At 35.0% G+C, this 17810-nt stretch overlaps 1 protein-coding gene across 1 annotated transcript in view; it reads right to left on the bottom strand.

Moving 5' to 3' along the window:
* The window catches only part of LOC145668836 (uncharacterized), a 67327-nt gene extending 50217 nt beyond the window's left edge, over nt 1–17110 (bottom strand). The window contains exons 1-2 of the mRNA XM_081737022.1: nt 16313–17110; nt 856–1071 (exon numbers count right to left, since the gene is read on the bottom strand). Coding sequence (XP_081593148.1) covers nt 856–1071; nt 16313–17010 — 914 coding nt within the window. The 5' untranslated portion in view covers nt 17011–17110. The remainder of the gene's footprint in view (nt 1–855; nt 1072–16312) is intronic.
* Nucleotides 17111–17810: the final 700 nt, after the last annotated feature.

Below are 17810 nucleotides of genomic sequence, written 5' to 3'. Positions count from 1 at the left end.
AAATATGTACTCAAATTTCCTCTGTTCGCCAGTTCTTTTTACGGGTACGCTCAATTCCCCGACTTTTCCAAGATTTGCAGGTCAGTAGGAACACTGAGGGAATATAAATTAATATTTCACAAAGAACAGTAAAAGCCCTGTAAACGATATCATGAAACAATAATTACTTGTTTCAATGTAGGATGTAGGATTAAATTTCTGGGCTTTCAGCATCTAAGGCCATTTAGCCCGTCACGATTTGAGGGATGACGTCCCTCGGCGAGCACACTATCCGGGGAAAGGGAAGGAAGAAAAGATTGGGGAAGGGAGGAAGCAGCCTGGGACTCATAAGTTAGGTACCACCCCGGCATTTGCCTTGTGAGAATGAGGAAAACCTCATTCAGGGTGGCTGGCCTAAAAAAGTGTGTTTCACTCTTTCGACTGAGTGACCCTACCGGGAATCGAACCCGGGACCGTTCACACCGAAGGAATACTTGTTTCAATATTGTAAATACGTCAGAAACCAGGCTTAACTGGATCTCTCTCCCTTCAGTATTCGTTTACTTTTCTTCTCTTTACACTCCGTCAACAGTTGTTCGAATCTTTAAAGTTAAATATCTATATTTATGGCTTCAGCCAATCTGAACTGTGAAAATCAAAGTAAAAGGTATTTCTATATTTATTTAAGGCTCACAACATGTTAGAATCAAAAGAATCTCCTGCTCGCTCCAAAACTTACACCATTTTTAAGCTCAAACACAAGCATGCATATATATATATATATATATATATATATATAAATGAAATGTTTACGCAAACCAACTTGTATTCGCACCTGGTTGTTACATATAAAAATTTCAAGAAGCACACACTTACCTGTCACGAACTACTGGTGTAGGAGGCGCAATTCGTATTTTAACTGGTGTTCTAAGTTTCTGCGTGTTTTGCGGACTCAATACAGGTGTTTTGTTTTTCTGCAGCTTTACAAGAGGATATTGTCCGGGGCCAGAATACTGTGGCTGATGAGTTGGAGCATTCTGATGCCTAACTATCCTACTCGTGAAACCTGGACTTATGCAATCAATTAATACTCTAGAAAAAAAAGAAGAAAATACATTATAAATATATTACCACATACAACTTAACAATATGTAACTTTAATATTATATGTGGTAGTGCTCCCATCTGTTACAGCTCTTTGACAGTGTTAAGTACTTACTATTCTCGAGCATGGAGTTAAAAAATTAAATAATAATTGAAACTAATGTTATAAGTGCATTCTTGCGAAGATTGAAAGCACAAATAACATCCCTTTCCTAATAACTTACTTACTTACTCCTTGGCGTTACACCTTGAGCTTCGGCCCTCTGGGTACACGCGGTCCCCATTTATTCTTAACTTGGGCCATCTGCTTCAAACCTATTACTTTTATCTTTTGGAGATCATCATCTATTCACCTTCTCTTTGGTCTTCCTACTTTCCGCTTGCAGTATAGTTTTTCCTACATCATCTTCCTTGGCATTGCTCCATTTCTCATTCTATTCACGTGGCCTACCCATCTAATTCGTTGGCTTTTAATGTATATCTTTATTATATTTTGATTCTCGTTGAATTCTTCTAATTCATCGTCATCCCTCTTTCTCCATACGTTTCCGTTGTTGATTGGTCCGCATATTTTCCGCAGGATTCTTCTCTCGAACCATTTTAACAAGTTTATTATTATTATTACTTCTACATTAATTATCAATGTTTCTGAGAAATATGCGACCACAGGTCTTATTATTGTGTTGTATCCACTTCCTTATTACAATACTCAAATTCTACACCATTAACGTTTAACGAAAAAGTTCAAAAATCCCACTTATGCCAATTGATAGATCTCATTAAGCTGAACAAAGCGTTGGTGTCAGTGTAAAACCCCATGCGTAGTTTTCGAAAAAATAAAAATATTCTGTATACCTGGCGCCCCCTATTAAGATGAGACTAAGTATATTGTCATGAAGCTCTTCATTATGACACTAGCATTATGAAAGTACGTGGTATTGTTAATATGATACAGCTCAAAATTATGATTAACTCTTAAATTTTATTTTAAATTTAATTAAAATATTGTTCAAAGATAAAACATGACAGATCACATCAAGCTTAACAATATGATATACTTAAGGCTAAATTCTAATGCGTAGTTTCCGAGAAAATCGACGAGAACCAACTGTTATAGCGCTAAAGAGTATGTCCTTCGTTGCCAATAACTACTGATAGTTCTGCTGAAACGGACTCCTTATATTTATGTACTGTATACGTATAAAAAAAAAAAAAAAAACTACCTGTTAAATATCAGATCTTTTCTAATATTGATACAGATATTCCTAGCAGCAGGGTTGGAAAAAACATAGTTTTTATTGAAAAAACCAAAAAACAGTTTTTTTTTTGTTTAAACCCGTTTTTTTGGTTTAAACTAGGTTTTTTGGTATAAATAATTTTCTCTACGTATTTATATTACATATGGACAGAAATAAGTTTGTATCGCCTTGGTGTTATTATGCAGCAATGAATCTGTGCTGAAAGGGGTCACATAAGCGTGAAGCGGAATCCAAACCGCTTCTCGGCTTACATTCGGTAGAATTTGGACTCAAAATCGGGACTACTGGCCACAAATGCGATGAGTCTGCCGACTCACTCACGAAGAACTCCTAATAAAAATACGTTGTACTGATCTTGACATACTTGTTAATATAACTGTCAAGAGACATTTCAGGACAAAAACAAACAGTTAAACAAATGAAATCATTATACAGAATTATATATAAATCGGGAAACTTCCGCTTTAGTCATTGGGAAAATCCTGTGTAAATGCAAAGCAATAATGGAAAACCCCGTTATTGCTTGGCATGTAAAATTTTATTGTCAACGCATCATAATCAGTACGCTAAAACTAAGGTATTAAATTACAAATTTAGTGTGTAGATATCATTCAATTAAATTAAAACTGGAAACCCAATCCAAACTAATATTGGAAGCTACATAGGCTGTCGATAAATTTTGCCAATTTCTATCAATATATTTATGCAACCGTGGCTTCTTTATAAAACAACAGGCCCATTCAGGCATACAATTTGGTTTCGTTTCGTGTGTTTAGGCTTAACATCCTTATGTAAGGCCGAGGTATGAAGAAGACTTTCGCTTAAAGTGACATCCGAATCGCTACTTGGTTTACACTTGAAAGAAGGGTTGTGTGGGACGCCTTGACTACAAGGTGAAAAGGATAAAACTAATGCAGATGGACGCCGATATGTGGAAACGTCACCATGAAGTTCATACGATTTAAAGCTTTTAACCAGCCAACCCTGGGAATTAGTATTAAATGTTAATTATGCCATTTAAGTGAAAGTATTGGGGTTAAATGTTGAATTAATTCCCAATCGTTAACCTATTTGTATCCCAAACAACGTTTCTTAAACATTAAGGAAAAAGTACAGCAACGTTTATCAACATGACATTTTTTTTTTTTTTCATAAAAGTTACTAATATTTGGCAGGAGCGTATTTTTTAAAAATCGGAAATAGCTTGCGGCACGAAATATATACAAAATACTTAAATTTCGCCTAAAGTTATAAAATAATAATAGTAAAGAAAAACGGTTCGGGGAGGAGATCGGACCCCTCTAAATATGCTCCTATTATCTGGGAACAACAAACAGACGCACATTTAAAAGAATTTTCGTCTCAATAGTGATTTCCCCGGTTTGATAGCTAACAATTTACAACCCTATGTTACGAAGAGAAGAAAGCAAGATTGCTTCGTTACCCGTTCAAAACGGGATTTTCTCTAATCATCCTCTGCATGACACTCGTTTTCATACTACCTTTGGTGTGGAAGACCCGTGTTCGATTCCCGGCGGGAGCTCATGTGGTTCGGATTCCACGTTAATCAGTAGGTCCACGTCTCATATAGCCTCGCTGCTCAACGGGACGATCGTTTTCATACTGTGCTGTACATACATTCGAGTCTCACTGCATTATGTTTATTACCTTCCGTAATCGAAATAACAGAATAGAAACGGAATTTTACTTATTTTCACTTTAAATTAATTTATTTCGAAATTTGATTTGAATCAACGGTTTTTATTTTTTAAAAAATCAAGTGATTTAAATCAATTCACCCTTGTACTCAAACAACTCTTCTTTTGAATGAATGATCTTCTGCTGTAAATACTTTGCATTAGCACTTCTTTCGTAACGATATACCTAATGTAAAATTAATTTTGTTGATTTGTGTTCACCATTGAAATGCACTGGTACGGTTATGTGGTTATAAACTTATAAATAAATAAAAATAAAAAAAAAAACCTGCAGAACGTTGCCGAAGAAAGGCCATCACCAGGTCTTAAAAAATCTTGCTTGCAAGTACTATCCAGCTAAAAATCTACTAAATAGACCATTTTGCAGTAACAGTATTTATACAAGTAAACAAAAATCGCTTTGCGACACAGTAAACATATCAATACATTTTGTATTCAGTTTATTGGCATGTCTCTTGCAAATATAAAAAAACAGTGACATCTGCGATTTATTCTTGAATTTCTTGTGGATATAACGAACTGTATCTTGGACACTGCTTTTGAAATAACAGTGACTGATAGACTGCTTTGGGTCAAATAATTTAAAGGGAGGCCCATTTTTAACACTTCACGATGTCTATTTCGTTTTATTCAAACGGTACAATATGGGCAGTTTTGAAAGGGCAATGGCGTACGGGCGAGCATTCATCTGCCGGTATGATATTCATTCAAATATGAAACATAGGTGAAACCGCGTTTGCGTCGAAACCAAACTGCTACAGCACTAGCGCCACTCTGTGGCAGGAAACAATAACAAATTTGACAAAACTGCTTAGCGGTGTACAGAAGCTGAGAATCCAATGAAAATGATCGTTCATGATGGCGGTGCATTGCAATATTGCATTTTTTTTATGTGTTTGGTGCAGGGTTGGCTGGTTTAAACCAGCTGGTTAAAAAAAAAAAAAAATGGTTTAAACCAAAAAACGAAAAATGTTCGTAAAAGTGTAAGTGTTCGTTAAATCTTGATGAACACACATTCGTGAGTTATCAGGTTTCACTCCCATATATTATTCGTATTATACTCACAAGGTACATTCGCGAAGTGTCCTCTCGGGATTCATGTAAAACTGATTTAAATGCAAAGTTCTCCATGGCTCAATGTGTATTGGACTAATTTTAGCGGCCCATATGGGTAATTTGCATATTTATGAGCCTTCATATACCCGGAATTCAACCATACACTATTATAACGCTCAGTCACAAAATTGCTTTTAGTTTCTTTAGATGTAACTGAACATGAATGTGGGCATATGGAAAACAAATTGGATCAAGTACTGCTTCTTTGACACGTGTTATCCACACCGGTCGCCATCTTGGATCCGCCATATTGAATTCAACTTTCAGTTTTTCAAATGAGACTAGGCGCATGTGATACATCAAATTCATGTGAAATTTTCTCGGAAATTCATTAGTGTAGTGAGTTTTACTGTAGCTTGTACCATTTGCGAGATATTACATGTTAAATCCCTTTAGGCACTTCGCGAATAGACATTGCAGAGTAATATCAGTTACGCTTACGTTTTTGATGTTTACAAATCAAAACAATTTCTAACTGGAAAAGTACTGTAGGTATAAACAAACTCTCTACAACATTGGTGTCATAATCTTACAACATTCCTGTGAGTGATTGTTATTACTTCCATGTTATACTACGAACAAGGAAGTATGGTATTACGAACAAAATGCCTAATGTAAATCTAGATACGACCAGATATTGGTGAAGATCTACCATATCCTATTTACGTTTGTGCGTATGTACGTTCAGAAAACATTTCGTCAACAATAAATCACGTAAAAGATCACATATACATACGGGGCCCTGAACAACTTTTTAATGGTTGAATTTGTGAAGTGCCTCACATTAAACACGCAACATCTTGCAAATGGTACAAGCTACCGTAAAACTCACTACACCAATGAATTTCCGAGAAAATTTTGTATGAATTGGATGTATCACATGTACCTATTCCCGTTTGAAAAACCGAAAGTTGAATCCAATATGGCGGCTGGTGTGGATAATACGTGTCAGAGAAGCAGTACTTGATCCAATTTGTTTTGCATATGCCCACATTCATATTCAGTTACATCTAAAGAAACTAAAAGCAATTTTGTGACCAAGCGTTATAGTAGTGTATGAATTCCGGATATATTCATACATCCGGACACTGCGCATAAATATGCAAATTACCCGTATGAGCCACTAAAATTAGTACAACACACTTTGAGCCGCGGAGAACTTTGCATTTAAATAAATTTTAGACGACTCCCGAGGGGACACTTCGTGAATGTACCTTGTCAGACCTAAATTCCCCATTCATTACTCAAAGAGATTATATTACAAACGCAACTTTTTTTTAATATATAAGTTTATGATTTTGTGATTTTTTATAGTTCGTTATTATTGTTATGCAACTGCAATTAAAGAAATCCTAAATATTGTTTCGTTTTAATAATGTTTACTATTGATAAGATACATTAAAATGCCGTAATTTGAGGAAGGGGGTGTCATACAAACCCCACGAGAGGCATTTATTGAAATCACAAGTATCTTTTGTAAATATTTATGTATAAATGGGTCAGATCCAAAGTGGACTGAAATAATTCGTATCTTTATTCACTTTTCTTACTGATATGCAAATTAAGTGGTCGTATTTCTTTAACTTGGACTAAATTAGTTCTTCTGTACTCTGCAGTACTTTCAAATTGTCCATATGTAATTCTGTATAATGGTTTCACTTGTGCAACTGATCATCTTTTTTCCTTCTGAAATGACTTGACAATTATATTAACAAGTATGTAAAGATTAGTACAACGTATTTTTTATCAGGAGTCCTTCGTGAGTGAGTTGGCAGACGTATCGCATTTGTAGCCAATTAGTCCCGGTTCCGAGTTCAAACGGAGAACAATTTCTCTCGGATGTAAGCCGAGAAGCGGTTTGGATTCCACTTTGAGCTTATGTGACCCCTTCTAGCATAACCCGGTTGCTGCATAATAACACCAAGGCGGAAAAAAAAATTGTTTCTGTCCATATGTGGTATAAGTACATAGAGCAAATTATTTAAACAAAAAAAAAAAAAAAAAAAAAAACCTGGTTTAAACCACAACAAAAAAAAAAACGTTTTTTTCAATAACACCATGGTTTTTGCCAACCCTGCTAATTCTTAATGCTTTTTCCTTTAGTTCGCGACTTGTATTATACGAGAAGATGCATTTTACTTAAATAAAAAAAATCATGATATTTTATCCACCCTCGTATAAACCTTATTATTTTTTGAATTGAGCACAAGAAAAATGTGCAAAACGGAATTCTGAGACGTAAACAAACCTCTACGTGAATTTCTCAGAGCTGCCGACAAAGGCAAAAGAAATTGCTGAAATGGCTTCATCCAATTAAGTGCATGTATCATTAACACAGTAAGTTGTTATACTTTTCACAAATTATCCCGTTATTAATCTTTCTTCGTAAATTAATGTAAATTGGATTTTGCCATCCAGATTCTTAACTGAAACTGAACGGCCAGCAACTAAGGAGCATTTTAAGCTATCCACATGCTATGTACGTTTAACAATATAAGCCTACTCTACACTTTACGAAAACGGACTGAAACCCAATACTATCTACTATGAACTTATCTTACGGAGAATTACATTGTACTTGTCCTTAATATTGGCATTATAATGGAAGGTCGGATAAACCTTACATTACATGTTTTACTTGGTTTCCTTATACAAACAGGAAACGAATGGCTGGTTTAGAAAAGCATAGCAACAAATGCAGCTGCTTTATTTTTACAGTCACGACACATAGTGTAAATGTACGAAAAGCATCCACCAATTTGAGAAACGGCCCATTCCATCTCAATTCAGGCAGGTATATGCAAAATTGACTAGGTGACTATCTGATTTTTTTTTTTTTTTAATATATATATTTGGTAACCCTGTTGGAGATATGAAACCTGCAAAGAGCTTTTTCCCAGAAAAAATTTTGTCTTCGAGTTATGGGCTAATGAAATTCGGACGAAAATCACAATTTTTAATAAGTGAAATCTTGAAAGACACGTAGTTCAGTAACTACTTGTGATAATTGGATGATTCTTTTTTCATTTAAAAGTGCTCAGATTACATTTGAGGTTCTAATATAAAAATCTCGAATTACAATCAAACAAGAGTATTTTGTAAACACCGAAAACTTAGTAAAAAAGTAAAATGCAAGAATTTTGACATTTATTTTCCGTATGAAAGAATGAGAGAATAACCGTATTATTGTGACACAATATAATACTCCTTCTGGGATCCCTATAGATAATTTTGTTTTCCATCTACGATGGCACATGGGTGAGAAAATGTGAGTGAAAGTATGATAAAACGTCATTTTCGCCTGAAATTAGGGCGGATTTTCTCCAAAAGGCCATTCTTAAAAAATCTGCCTGAACGATCTTTCATTGTTCTCTATGTGTATCATGCAAAAAGAAATGGAGATATTTGTGTATTAAATTTTTCGCAAATTTTTAAAAGATTGTGTTGCACAGGGGCAAGGTATGCAACCACGCTTGGCGTGGTAGTTCTTTTTAATCTTGCATCGTTTGAAGAAGTAAATCGAAACGTGCAATGATGCAATATTCTTATATAAATGTACACCAGAATATATATATATGGAATTTAACATGTTACAAAAAGTGGTCGATTTCAACAATTTTGTAGTATGTATAAATAACATGAAAAATTAATCAATAGCATAGTTAATTATTACATACTGCCTTCTCTCTCTGTAAGTCATGTTGAAGCAAAGAGGTCTTCTACCAGCATCACTTCTTTGGGAAGGAATTTGTGTTAGCGTGTTGAGGCACAAGTAGGAGACGGCGGAGTGAGTTTTAGAAGAACATCTTTCAAATTAATGTTACACTCAACGTTTTCAGCTGGCCATTTAAAGGAAGTTGCAGGTCCATGAGGAATCACAAAAGACACTGCAATATCGCGAAATTCCTGTGAGAGTGAAACTACTTGACCCACCCACCACTGCTTATCATAGACGGAAGCAACAAAATCTCCAATTTGAAGGTCATTCAGAATATAATATGCTCTTTTGGAACTGTTAGCTACTTGTATTTTTTCAAGTACATGTTTCGTGCTTCTTGACATGAATGTGCCTGTATTGTCGACCTGCCAAAAATGACTAGACTGAATACCAATCACAGGTTTAACATTGGCCCACTCTTGTCATTCTTGATTTCTGAAGTCTTGAATGGTACGTGCACTTAATAATAAGAACCTTGTGCTTTTGATAAGTTCCGAAACCGTGTTGACAAACGATTCTACATCCCTTATAGCTTTTACCGGGTCATTTCGAAGATTAAACGTTGTTGCGTAATGTTTGCAGAGCCCACCTATATCATCACATGCATTTTTTCAGTGTCCCATTGCCAAGAAGATCCATCTTCTCTTGATTGAATCGTCTTGGAAATGTTTTTCAAGCATATACAGCTAAAACATGTTTTTAAAATGAGAAGCTGCTCCATCTGAAATATAAATTGTGAGCAATTCATTGTATGAGTCGGTGATTTCATTAACATCTTGATGCATCAGTTTGATTGCACAAAATGCATGAACACTATCATGTTGCAAGTCATTGCTCACTACCGTATAACTTATTGTGTTGCCATGGAAGTACACTATACACGTAAATATAGATATCTGTGAATTGTGCCAATGATAACTTTGGATTTCATCTGGCAAAACAACAGACCAGTTCTCGGCAAAATCGAAATGCAATACCAAGGATGTTTCAAGAAGTGTAGATCTTTTTATTTCCGCTACATTTTCTTCCTGGATTTTTCGAATATAGCTATGAGTTATTCCTTTTGAAATCCAGTACTTTATGCTTTAAAAATATATTTAAGGTTTCCAGTTTCTTTCACAAGATCTCCGCTATTCCATAGTCCATACGTGATTTTATCAGTATCTTGTATCTAAACTTTGTTCCGAAATTGCATTTAGTCCTGGGCAATTCTCACATTCTTGTAACCAATACTTTTCGGTAGGATCGCCACAGAGACACAAAGAGTACAGATCTGTATCTACTATCTTTCGTTCAGTAAGATTGCTCAGGATTGTACATATGAGATTTATATTGGTACAATAAATACATGTGCATGTTTGTTTCACCGACTGACATTGAACCCACTTGGGACATAAAGAGGAAAATTTAGAAATAGACATCTTTATATCGGGATTACCTTCATTCATCAATCTGAAGGCTTCTTTAATGGAGCGCGTCATAAAACGTTTAACCCTTTTTACTTTTTCATCGTTTTCATATACAGAAACATTTTTTTTTTGATTCGGACTTTGTCTAGAACAGTCTTTACTATCATCTACGTAATACGACAATGCAGTCTCGAGGCAAGCGGTCGGTAAAGGGTGTCCTTGGTACGGATCTGGCGTTGCCCACATATCCTTTTCTTTTTTCACTTTGCGTGACTCATCTATTAGATACTTTGTCGCACATGGGATGCGTTCGACGATCATGCGTTTACTGAAGGTTTCAGGCACGATACTGAGAAGTTGTACTTTTCCACGATAGGATGATTTCTCTATTGCACAAGTGATGTTGGAAAACCACATTTCACAATTATTTCAACTCTCGGACGAACTTCCTGAGGAACACGGTACACTCACACCAAAAGCATCTTGTAATTTTCCAGACACTGTCGTCGAAAACACTTTTCCAGTTGTTCTGACTTTCGTTTTACATACGTGACTCTTCTTTCTTCCTTCACTTACCATGTCTTTTTCACGGGCTACACTTGCGTATCAAGTACACTTATGCTAGTATTTAAAGTACCAATCACTGCACTACTTGCAACGTAGATTGGATCTGAAGCAGGGTGGATTGATTTAAATCAGTCTGATTTAAATCAAGATATAAATCACTTGATTTTTAAAATAAAAATCGTTGATTTAAATCAAAATCCGAAATAAATTAATTTAAAGAGAAGAGAAGTAAAATCTCGTTTCTGTTCTGTTATTTCGATTATGGAAGATAATAATCTTAATACAATGAGACTCAAATGTATGTACAGCACAGTATGATAACGAGTGTCATGCAGAGGATAATTAGGAAAATCCCGTTTTGAAAGGATAACGGGGGAATCCTGCTTTCTTCTCTTCGTAACATTGGGTTTGTAAATCGTTAACTATTCCAACGGGAAAATCACCATCGACATTTAAGACGAAAATTATTTTGTGTCCACATCTATTTGTTTCCAGATAATAGGGGCGTATTTAGAGGGGTCCGATCCCCTCTCCGAAAAAAAGTTTAAAACTTTTAGGCAAAATTTATGCACTAAATAGGGAAGAGTAGCCAAAATCGCACCACTTTTTACATAAATGGTTTTAATTTGAAACTTTTGATGAAATTTAAAATTTTTTTGATCGTATTGAACTTTATAGTTTTCCAATTCTTTTACAGTGATTTCATAATGAGATCTTATCATCATCATGATAAAAATGATATTTTAGAAGCTTGCGATTGATGCGATTTACGCAACAGGTTTCCCAATTCGCACCATATGAAGCCAAAATCGCACCGCCATTTGAATACACGTAAATTTTACAGTAATGCATATGGGTAAAACAAATCATCATTTCCATGGAATATCGCATTATTTTATGTTATATTAGATGAGGTATAATACATCTTTAAAGAGAAAAAATACTGCAATGTAAATAACCGAGCACAGAAATAGCACCTGAGAAATAAGCTAAGTAGAAATGCAACCTAGAAGTAAAACAAATTAATATATCTATGATATATCACATTCTTTTATCTCATTGTTATTAATACGAAGAAGAACATATCATTAAAGAAAAAATATCCATATTATTGATCCAATGAGCAATATTGCCCATAACCCTATGAAACAAAGTATGTACATTTATGGAAACAGACAGCTACACCTTATGTGCACAAAAATCACATTGGAATGCACGTTCATCTCCTAAAACAGCCGCACAATACTCATGTATCCAGACTTTACACAAAACATTCTGTACCATATCTTCGACTAAATTTTGTTAACAAAGGACGCAAAACCAATCTTGTTCATTGATTTCAAAAGCCACATTTGAAATACTGCGAATACGTAGCTCGGAGCATCGTGATTTAGATTTATATACTTTTCGAATACACTTTTTGGTGTTAAAGTTTCCTGAAGCACATACAGACCTAGCTGACGGTTCAGAAAGATTAGATCTCTCCACATGTTTGGATACTCTTGATTGCCTTTGCCGTTATTCTTAAAAATGTTTTTTGTAAGGACTTGATGAGTACTTCTGTTCTTTGTGGTTGCATGTTGGTAGCTCTATTTGCTCCTACTATTGGGCTGGGCAGCGTACTTTATTTTCTATAGATTTTTTCAAAGCACGATTCATAGACTCCGGAGACCATTTTCCATATTGCCATGTGCCACATTGTAACCGAAAAACAATTCATCATGGGAGCCAAAATTGCACTGGTGCGATTTCGGGCACATGGTAGTAGTGCAATTTGGGAAACCACATCATTAAAAAAAAATCTTTACATACCTCACACATTAAAAAAATTATAACTTGAGTTTGTCACTATAATATTAATGGTATTTTGTTTATTATTACTTACTGAAACATAAGCTAATTCTCTTACCTTAATCCCTATTCTACTATGAAATACCCCGAAAATTAGTACGGAATACTCCAATTATATTGTACTGCAATTGCACACAAACAACTTACTGAACGTCGTCACTTTACTCTGTAATTATGGAAATATGTTTAAGTACTTAATTCAACTATTAGATGGCTTGTTAGTACTACGGTTCTTTTTAAACTAGGGGTGGTGCGATTTAGAACCCGGTGCGATATCGGGAATACTTCCCTTACATAGAAGTTCCTCGGAATTGTAATACAGGAAATTTTGGATGCGTTAAAATGTCGAATAATACAAAAAATCATGATTTTTTCTACCCTGATCTGAAGTCACTGAATCGTCACCTGCAGTCATTTGATCTGTAATAATGATCGCACTATTTGGTTCAACCGCAGCAGCTGGTTTCTCGATCTGAGTCTTGTAATAAATAAAACAGTTTTTGTACAAGTTATCAGCACTGTTTACTTCTACTTGTAATCCAAAATAATTTTGTAATGACTCTGTAAGATCACCAAACAGTAAAATTTTTCGTGTTACTTTTGTATATTACTATTACTTTCTTGTGTCTTTTTAGATAATCACTGCACTTAACTCTCTTGGTGCTATATTGTGAAGACATACTTGCAATGCAAACTAACTTTTATATACATTAGATAGTATATCTATTGTGAAACACGAACAAGACGATGCCTTGACATGCACAATGGGTAATATCGTTGACATACAACACTTCACACAATGCAATGTATCTCCAATGTAGTCTATCAAATGGGAGCTATTCCAGAGCGTTTGATGTACTGCAAAACACTTGCATCATACCAAGGTATACTCATGTAAAAAATGATTGTCGCATATCTATAACTGTCTTCTTGTAACAATATAATTTGATAATGATTTTGCAGGGTACTTTTAATACTGAGACTATGTGTACAATCGGGAAATGTATATTTGTGGTAAATTTCATAGGAAAATAATTAAAAATACGAAAATTAGAATGAGTGAAACAAAATGTTGCTAAATGGACCACAAAGTTTTATTTTCGTTTTATTGTTCTTATTTACTGCTCTTTTGACATGAAATTTGCCACATACGTGTCCTTGCCGATTATACACATACTAACATTGTAAAAAATAACGGGCGAATTCGTTATCAAATTATATTCCTACAACACATTTGCAGACATACGACAATAATTTTGGATATAAGTGTACATGTTACGCAATACTATGCAATTACTCCAGAATCATGGTTGCATATATTACAGGCGCCAATGTTGTGCGTGGTTGCATACCCTGCCCCTGTGCAACACAATCTTTTAAAAATTTACGAAAAATTTAATACACAAATATCTCCATTTCTTTTTGCATGATTCCCATAAGGCCAATGAAAGATCGTTCGGGCAGATTTTCAGATTTTTTAAGAATGGCCTTTCGGAGAAAATCCGCCCTAATTTCAGGCAAAAATGACGTTTCATCATACTTTCACTCACGTTTTCTCTCCCATGTGCCATCGTAGATGGGAAACAAAATTATCTATAGGGATCCCAGAAGGAGTATTATATTGTGTCACAATAATACGGTTATTCTCTCATTCTTTCATACGGAAAATAGATTTCAAAATTCTTGCATTTTACTTTTTTACTAAGTTTTCCGGTGTTTACAAAATACTCTTGTTGGACTGTAATTCGTGCTTTTTATATCAGAACCTCAAATGTAATCTGAGCACTTTTAAATAAAAAAAAGGAATCATCCAATTATCACAAGTTGTTATTGAACTACGTGCCTTTCAAGATTATGCTCATTCACTTTCTTATTAAAAATAGTGATTTTCGTCCGAACTTCGTTAGCCCATAACTTGAAGACAAATTTTTTTCTGGGAAAAAATTCTTCACAGGTTTCGTATCTCCAACAAGACTACAAAATATATTTTTTTCAAAAAAATCGGAGATGGTCACCCGGCCCCCCTGCCTGAATGGAGATGGAATGAGCCAAACATGACCACTACAAGCTAGTATTGTGTCTAATTCAGGTCGGAACACAGACAAGGGGGCTCTCGTGGTGGCGCATTCGTGTATAGTAGGCGCGTTGACGAAGGTGAATATGTGAATAAAGGAAGATTAGTTTGTTTCAACATTTGGTAACGCAATTGTGTGTTAGCATGTTTGAAAGTATTGTGTTTGCCAACTGAAGCAGATTTTGTAACGTTAACCTTAAGTTACGACCAACATTATTCTAAAAGTACAAAGGTATACTTGCATAATTTTCTTCGTGCCGACACCTAGTCAATCTGAACGGCTACCTGTATGTCATTTATATAAACCACATACATAATACTTATTTCTTTGTATTATAGCGTAATTTACCTACAAATGGTACTAACCTATTTCAAGGAGACGTAAATTTGTAAAATCTAAGGAAAAAACATTACTTGGATTCACTATGATCGTATCAGTTATCAAAATACATCGGGATCTTAACGATGGGGTATGGAGGGGTATTATTTAGCTTCCACCCCAGATCACTAGCTAATGTCTGGCTCACTTGGTAGTGCTCACCGTTCGTTATTTGTAACTGTGATCTACCCATAAATACAGTGTGGATGCACAGCAGAAAAACTACAGTGCAAAACCCAAAACACGACCAAACTTGTGCCAGGCGGCACTAAAAAGCACGAACCAAATCTAAACGAATCAGGGCAAAGCGTAGCTGCGGGAACCCGAGTGATAGCGAGGGTTGCGCCTGGAGGGATTAGGCGCGTCAGCGACGGTAGGTATACGCAAAAATAAGGTCTTTTACAACAGCTCAACCTTAAGTCACACAATACCGGCTTCGGAGACTTCGATGGACTTGGAAGAGATACTAAATGCCATCTGAAATATGAAATGCAAAGTATATTCTTCAAAATGTTGTACTCCACAAAAGAGACCAAATGAAGCGAAGTGTTATGTAAAGGCAGTGTAGAAAGTGATCATAGTAGTGTCACAAAGCTGTCACGCGCAAGGCATATGTTCTTATGCCATACGAAATGATTTTTCAATCCCAGTTTATGTGTACACATCATCGCTGGCGTGCTTGCTCCCTAGGGATACATTCATCCCTGCAGTGCTCCTGCTCGGACTCGATTAGTTAGCATTAGTGCTTTTTAGTGACTACCTAGCACAATTTTGTTAGGGTTTTGTAAAGGCCCTCCTAAAGTCAATCTGCACCAAGTAATGCAACTTCCCTTTAAGAAACACACTCAAAGGCAGTAATAAAAGTGCTAATAAATCAATATCTTATGAATGTAAATGTGCCTTCATAAAACAGGTTAGTACCCTATAAAATTTCCACACTTTTACAACTCTAATTTTAACTGTTATCGGTAGACCACCACATAGAAAACTATACACTTTTACTTAAATACCGGTAACTTACTGCTAAATATACGTTTATAACACTATACTCTAGATGTAAGTTTTCGTCAATTACCATGATCTAATATTACCACAAGATGCCTATCATACTAATACAAAAGCGGTGTGAAATACTTACCCTGAACTAATACTAGGTTTATTTCCTTTAGATGTTAACAACGGACTTGGAGTTTCATGTGGCGTTCTTACGTTACTTGTATTTGCTCTTATCTTTGGACTGATACTATTACCCCATGGTGACCCTCTAGGGGAATAATTAAGGCTATTGTACTGTGAATGTTTTGAACACACATGATACGACTTACAATTACAGTTATTAGATTTCTCACTTCTTAAAACAGAACTGTCACTTTCACTCCAAACGCTACCAGTGTTCGATCTACTCGGAGAATAATATCTCATATACCTAGATGAAACTGAACTAGTAATAGATTTAGATCTACTGTCATTTAAAACAGGACTTCGATTTTCTTGGTTTGCACGAAAGCGATCTTCTGAGAGTGAGTTACGTAAAAACGTCACAGAATTAGACACATTAACACCATTCTTCATTTCAGCACTACTAGTTCGTTGAACATCCCTAAAATTCTGCATTATATAAGTAGTAAATGACTGAGTCCAGTTGCGAAGAACTTCTACAATATTATTATGTATGTGTGTTGAATTCAAATAGCTTCCCTGACACAAGTATATATCAAATAATATAAGTAACACCACAATTACAAAAGAAACAATGGCATATGTTGGCAGAAAATAAAGCACTATTAACAAGGAAGCTAAGACAACTAATACAACTGTTCTCTTAATTTCCAACATTTTTTTAAGAAGACGAACGCATATTTGAATACATATCTCACACTACACCATCATGGAGGTACTTCCGTTCCCTCCGTTCCCTCGTCAATTTCCGTTCATTTCCTCAGATGACAATCGAATTGCGCAATTATCTTTTACAATATTCGATACGCTACTGAATGTTTAGCTCAAAGCAACTATGTCTGTAAGTATTTGCTTAAAATTTTGAGTAAAGTTTTGAATTTTAACAATTTTCTACATATATACTGAACATTCAAATCTTCATTAACAAAGTACTCAAGTAACTTTCCCCCTTCAAAATCAACCTTGTTGACTTTGACCTAAATATTTAAAATGAAACAAGTTTTTTTTTTTTTAAATTTGAAAACTATACTCTTGTGGCAATACTTTTAAATAATCTGAAATTTGATGAATTATAAACAATCTTTCGAATTAAATTTCTTCAATTTCAAGGTGTAATTTCTTTTCATAGATAGAAATAATGTTCGAAGTGGGTTAGAATCAGACTTTTTTTTTTATTTCTAAGGAAAAGTAGCGGCTCTTCAGAATAGTTACACGGGTAAAAATAAAAATGTTATCGCTAGTAGAAGCTAAGGTAATTCTTGTATACGCCATTGCTTAGAAGAAAAGCTCTTTCAAACGCCGAGTTCTCACTTAACTGCTTTCCAATATGAATACTTAAATAATTTCATTACTAAGAATTTTAACCTTCTCTGCAACATTAACAAAACATATCGTTTTGACTAAATCGACACTTCTAAAATAGTAATACAAATTTCTTAACAAATAACCTTTTTTGT

This window comes from Thermobia domestica, chromosome 13, assembly GCF_964235325.1.
Source record: "Thermobia domestica chromosome 13, izTheDome1.hap1.1, whole genome shotgun sequence".
Classification (NCBI taxonomy): Eukaryota; Metazoa; Arthropoda; class Insecta; order Zygentoma; family Lepismatidae; genus Thermobia; species Thermobia domestica.
This window is presented reverse-complemented; position numbering and strand designations above follow the sequence as displayed.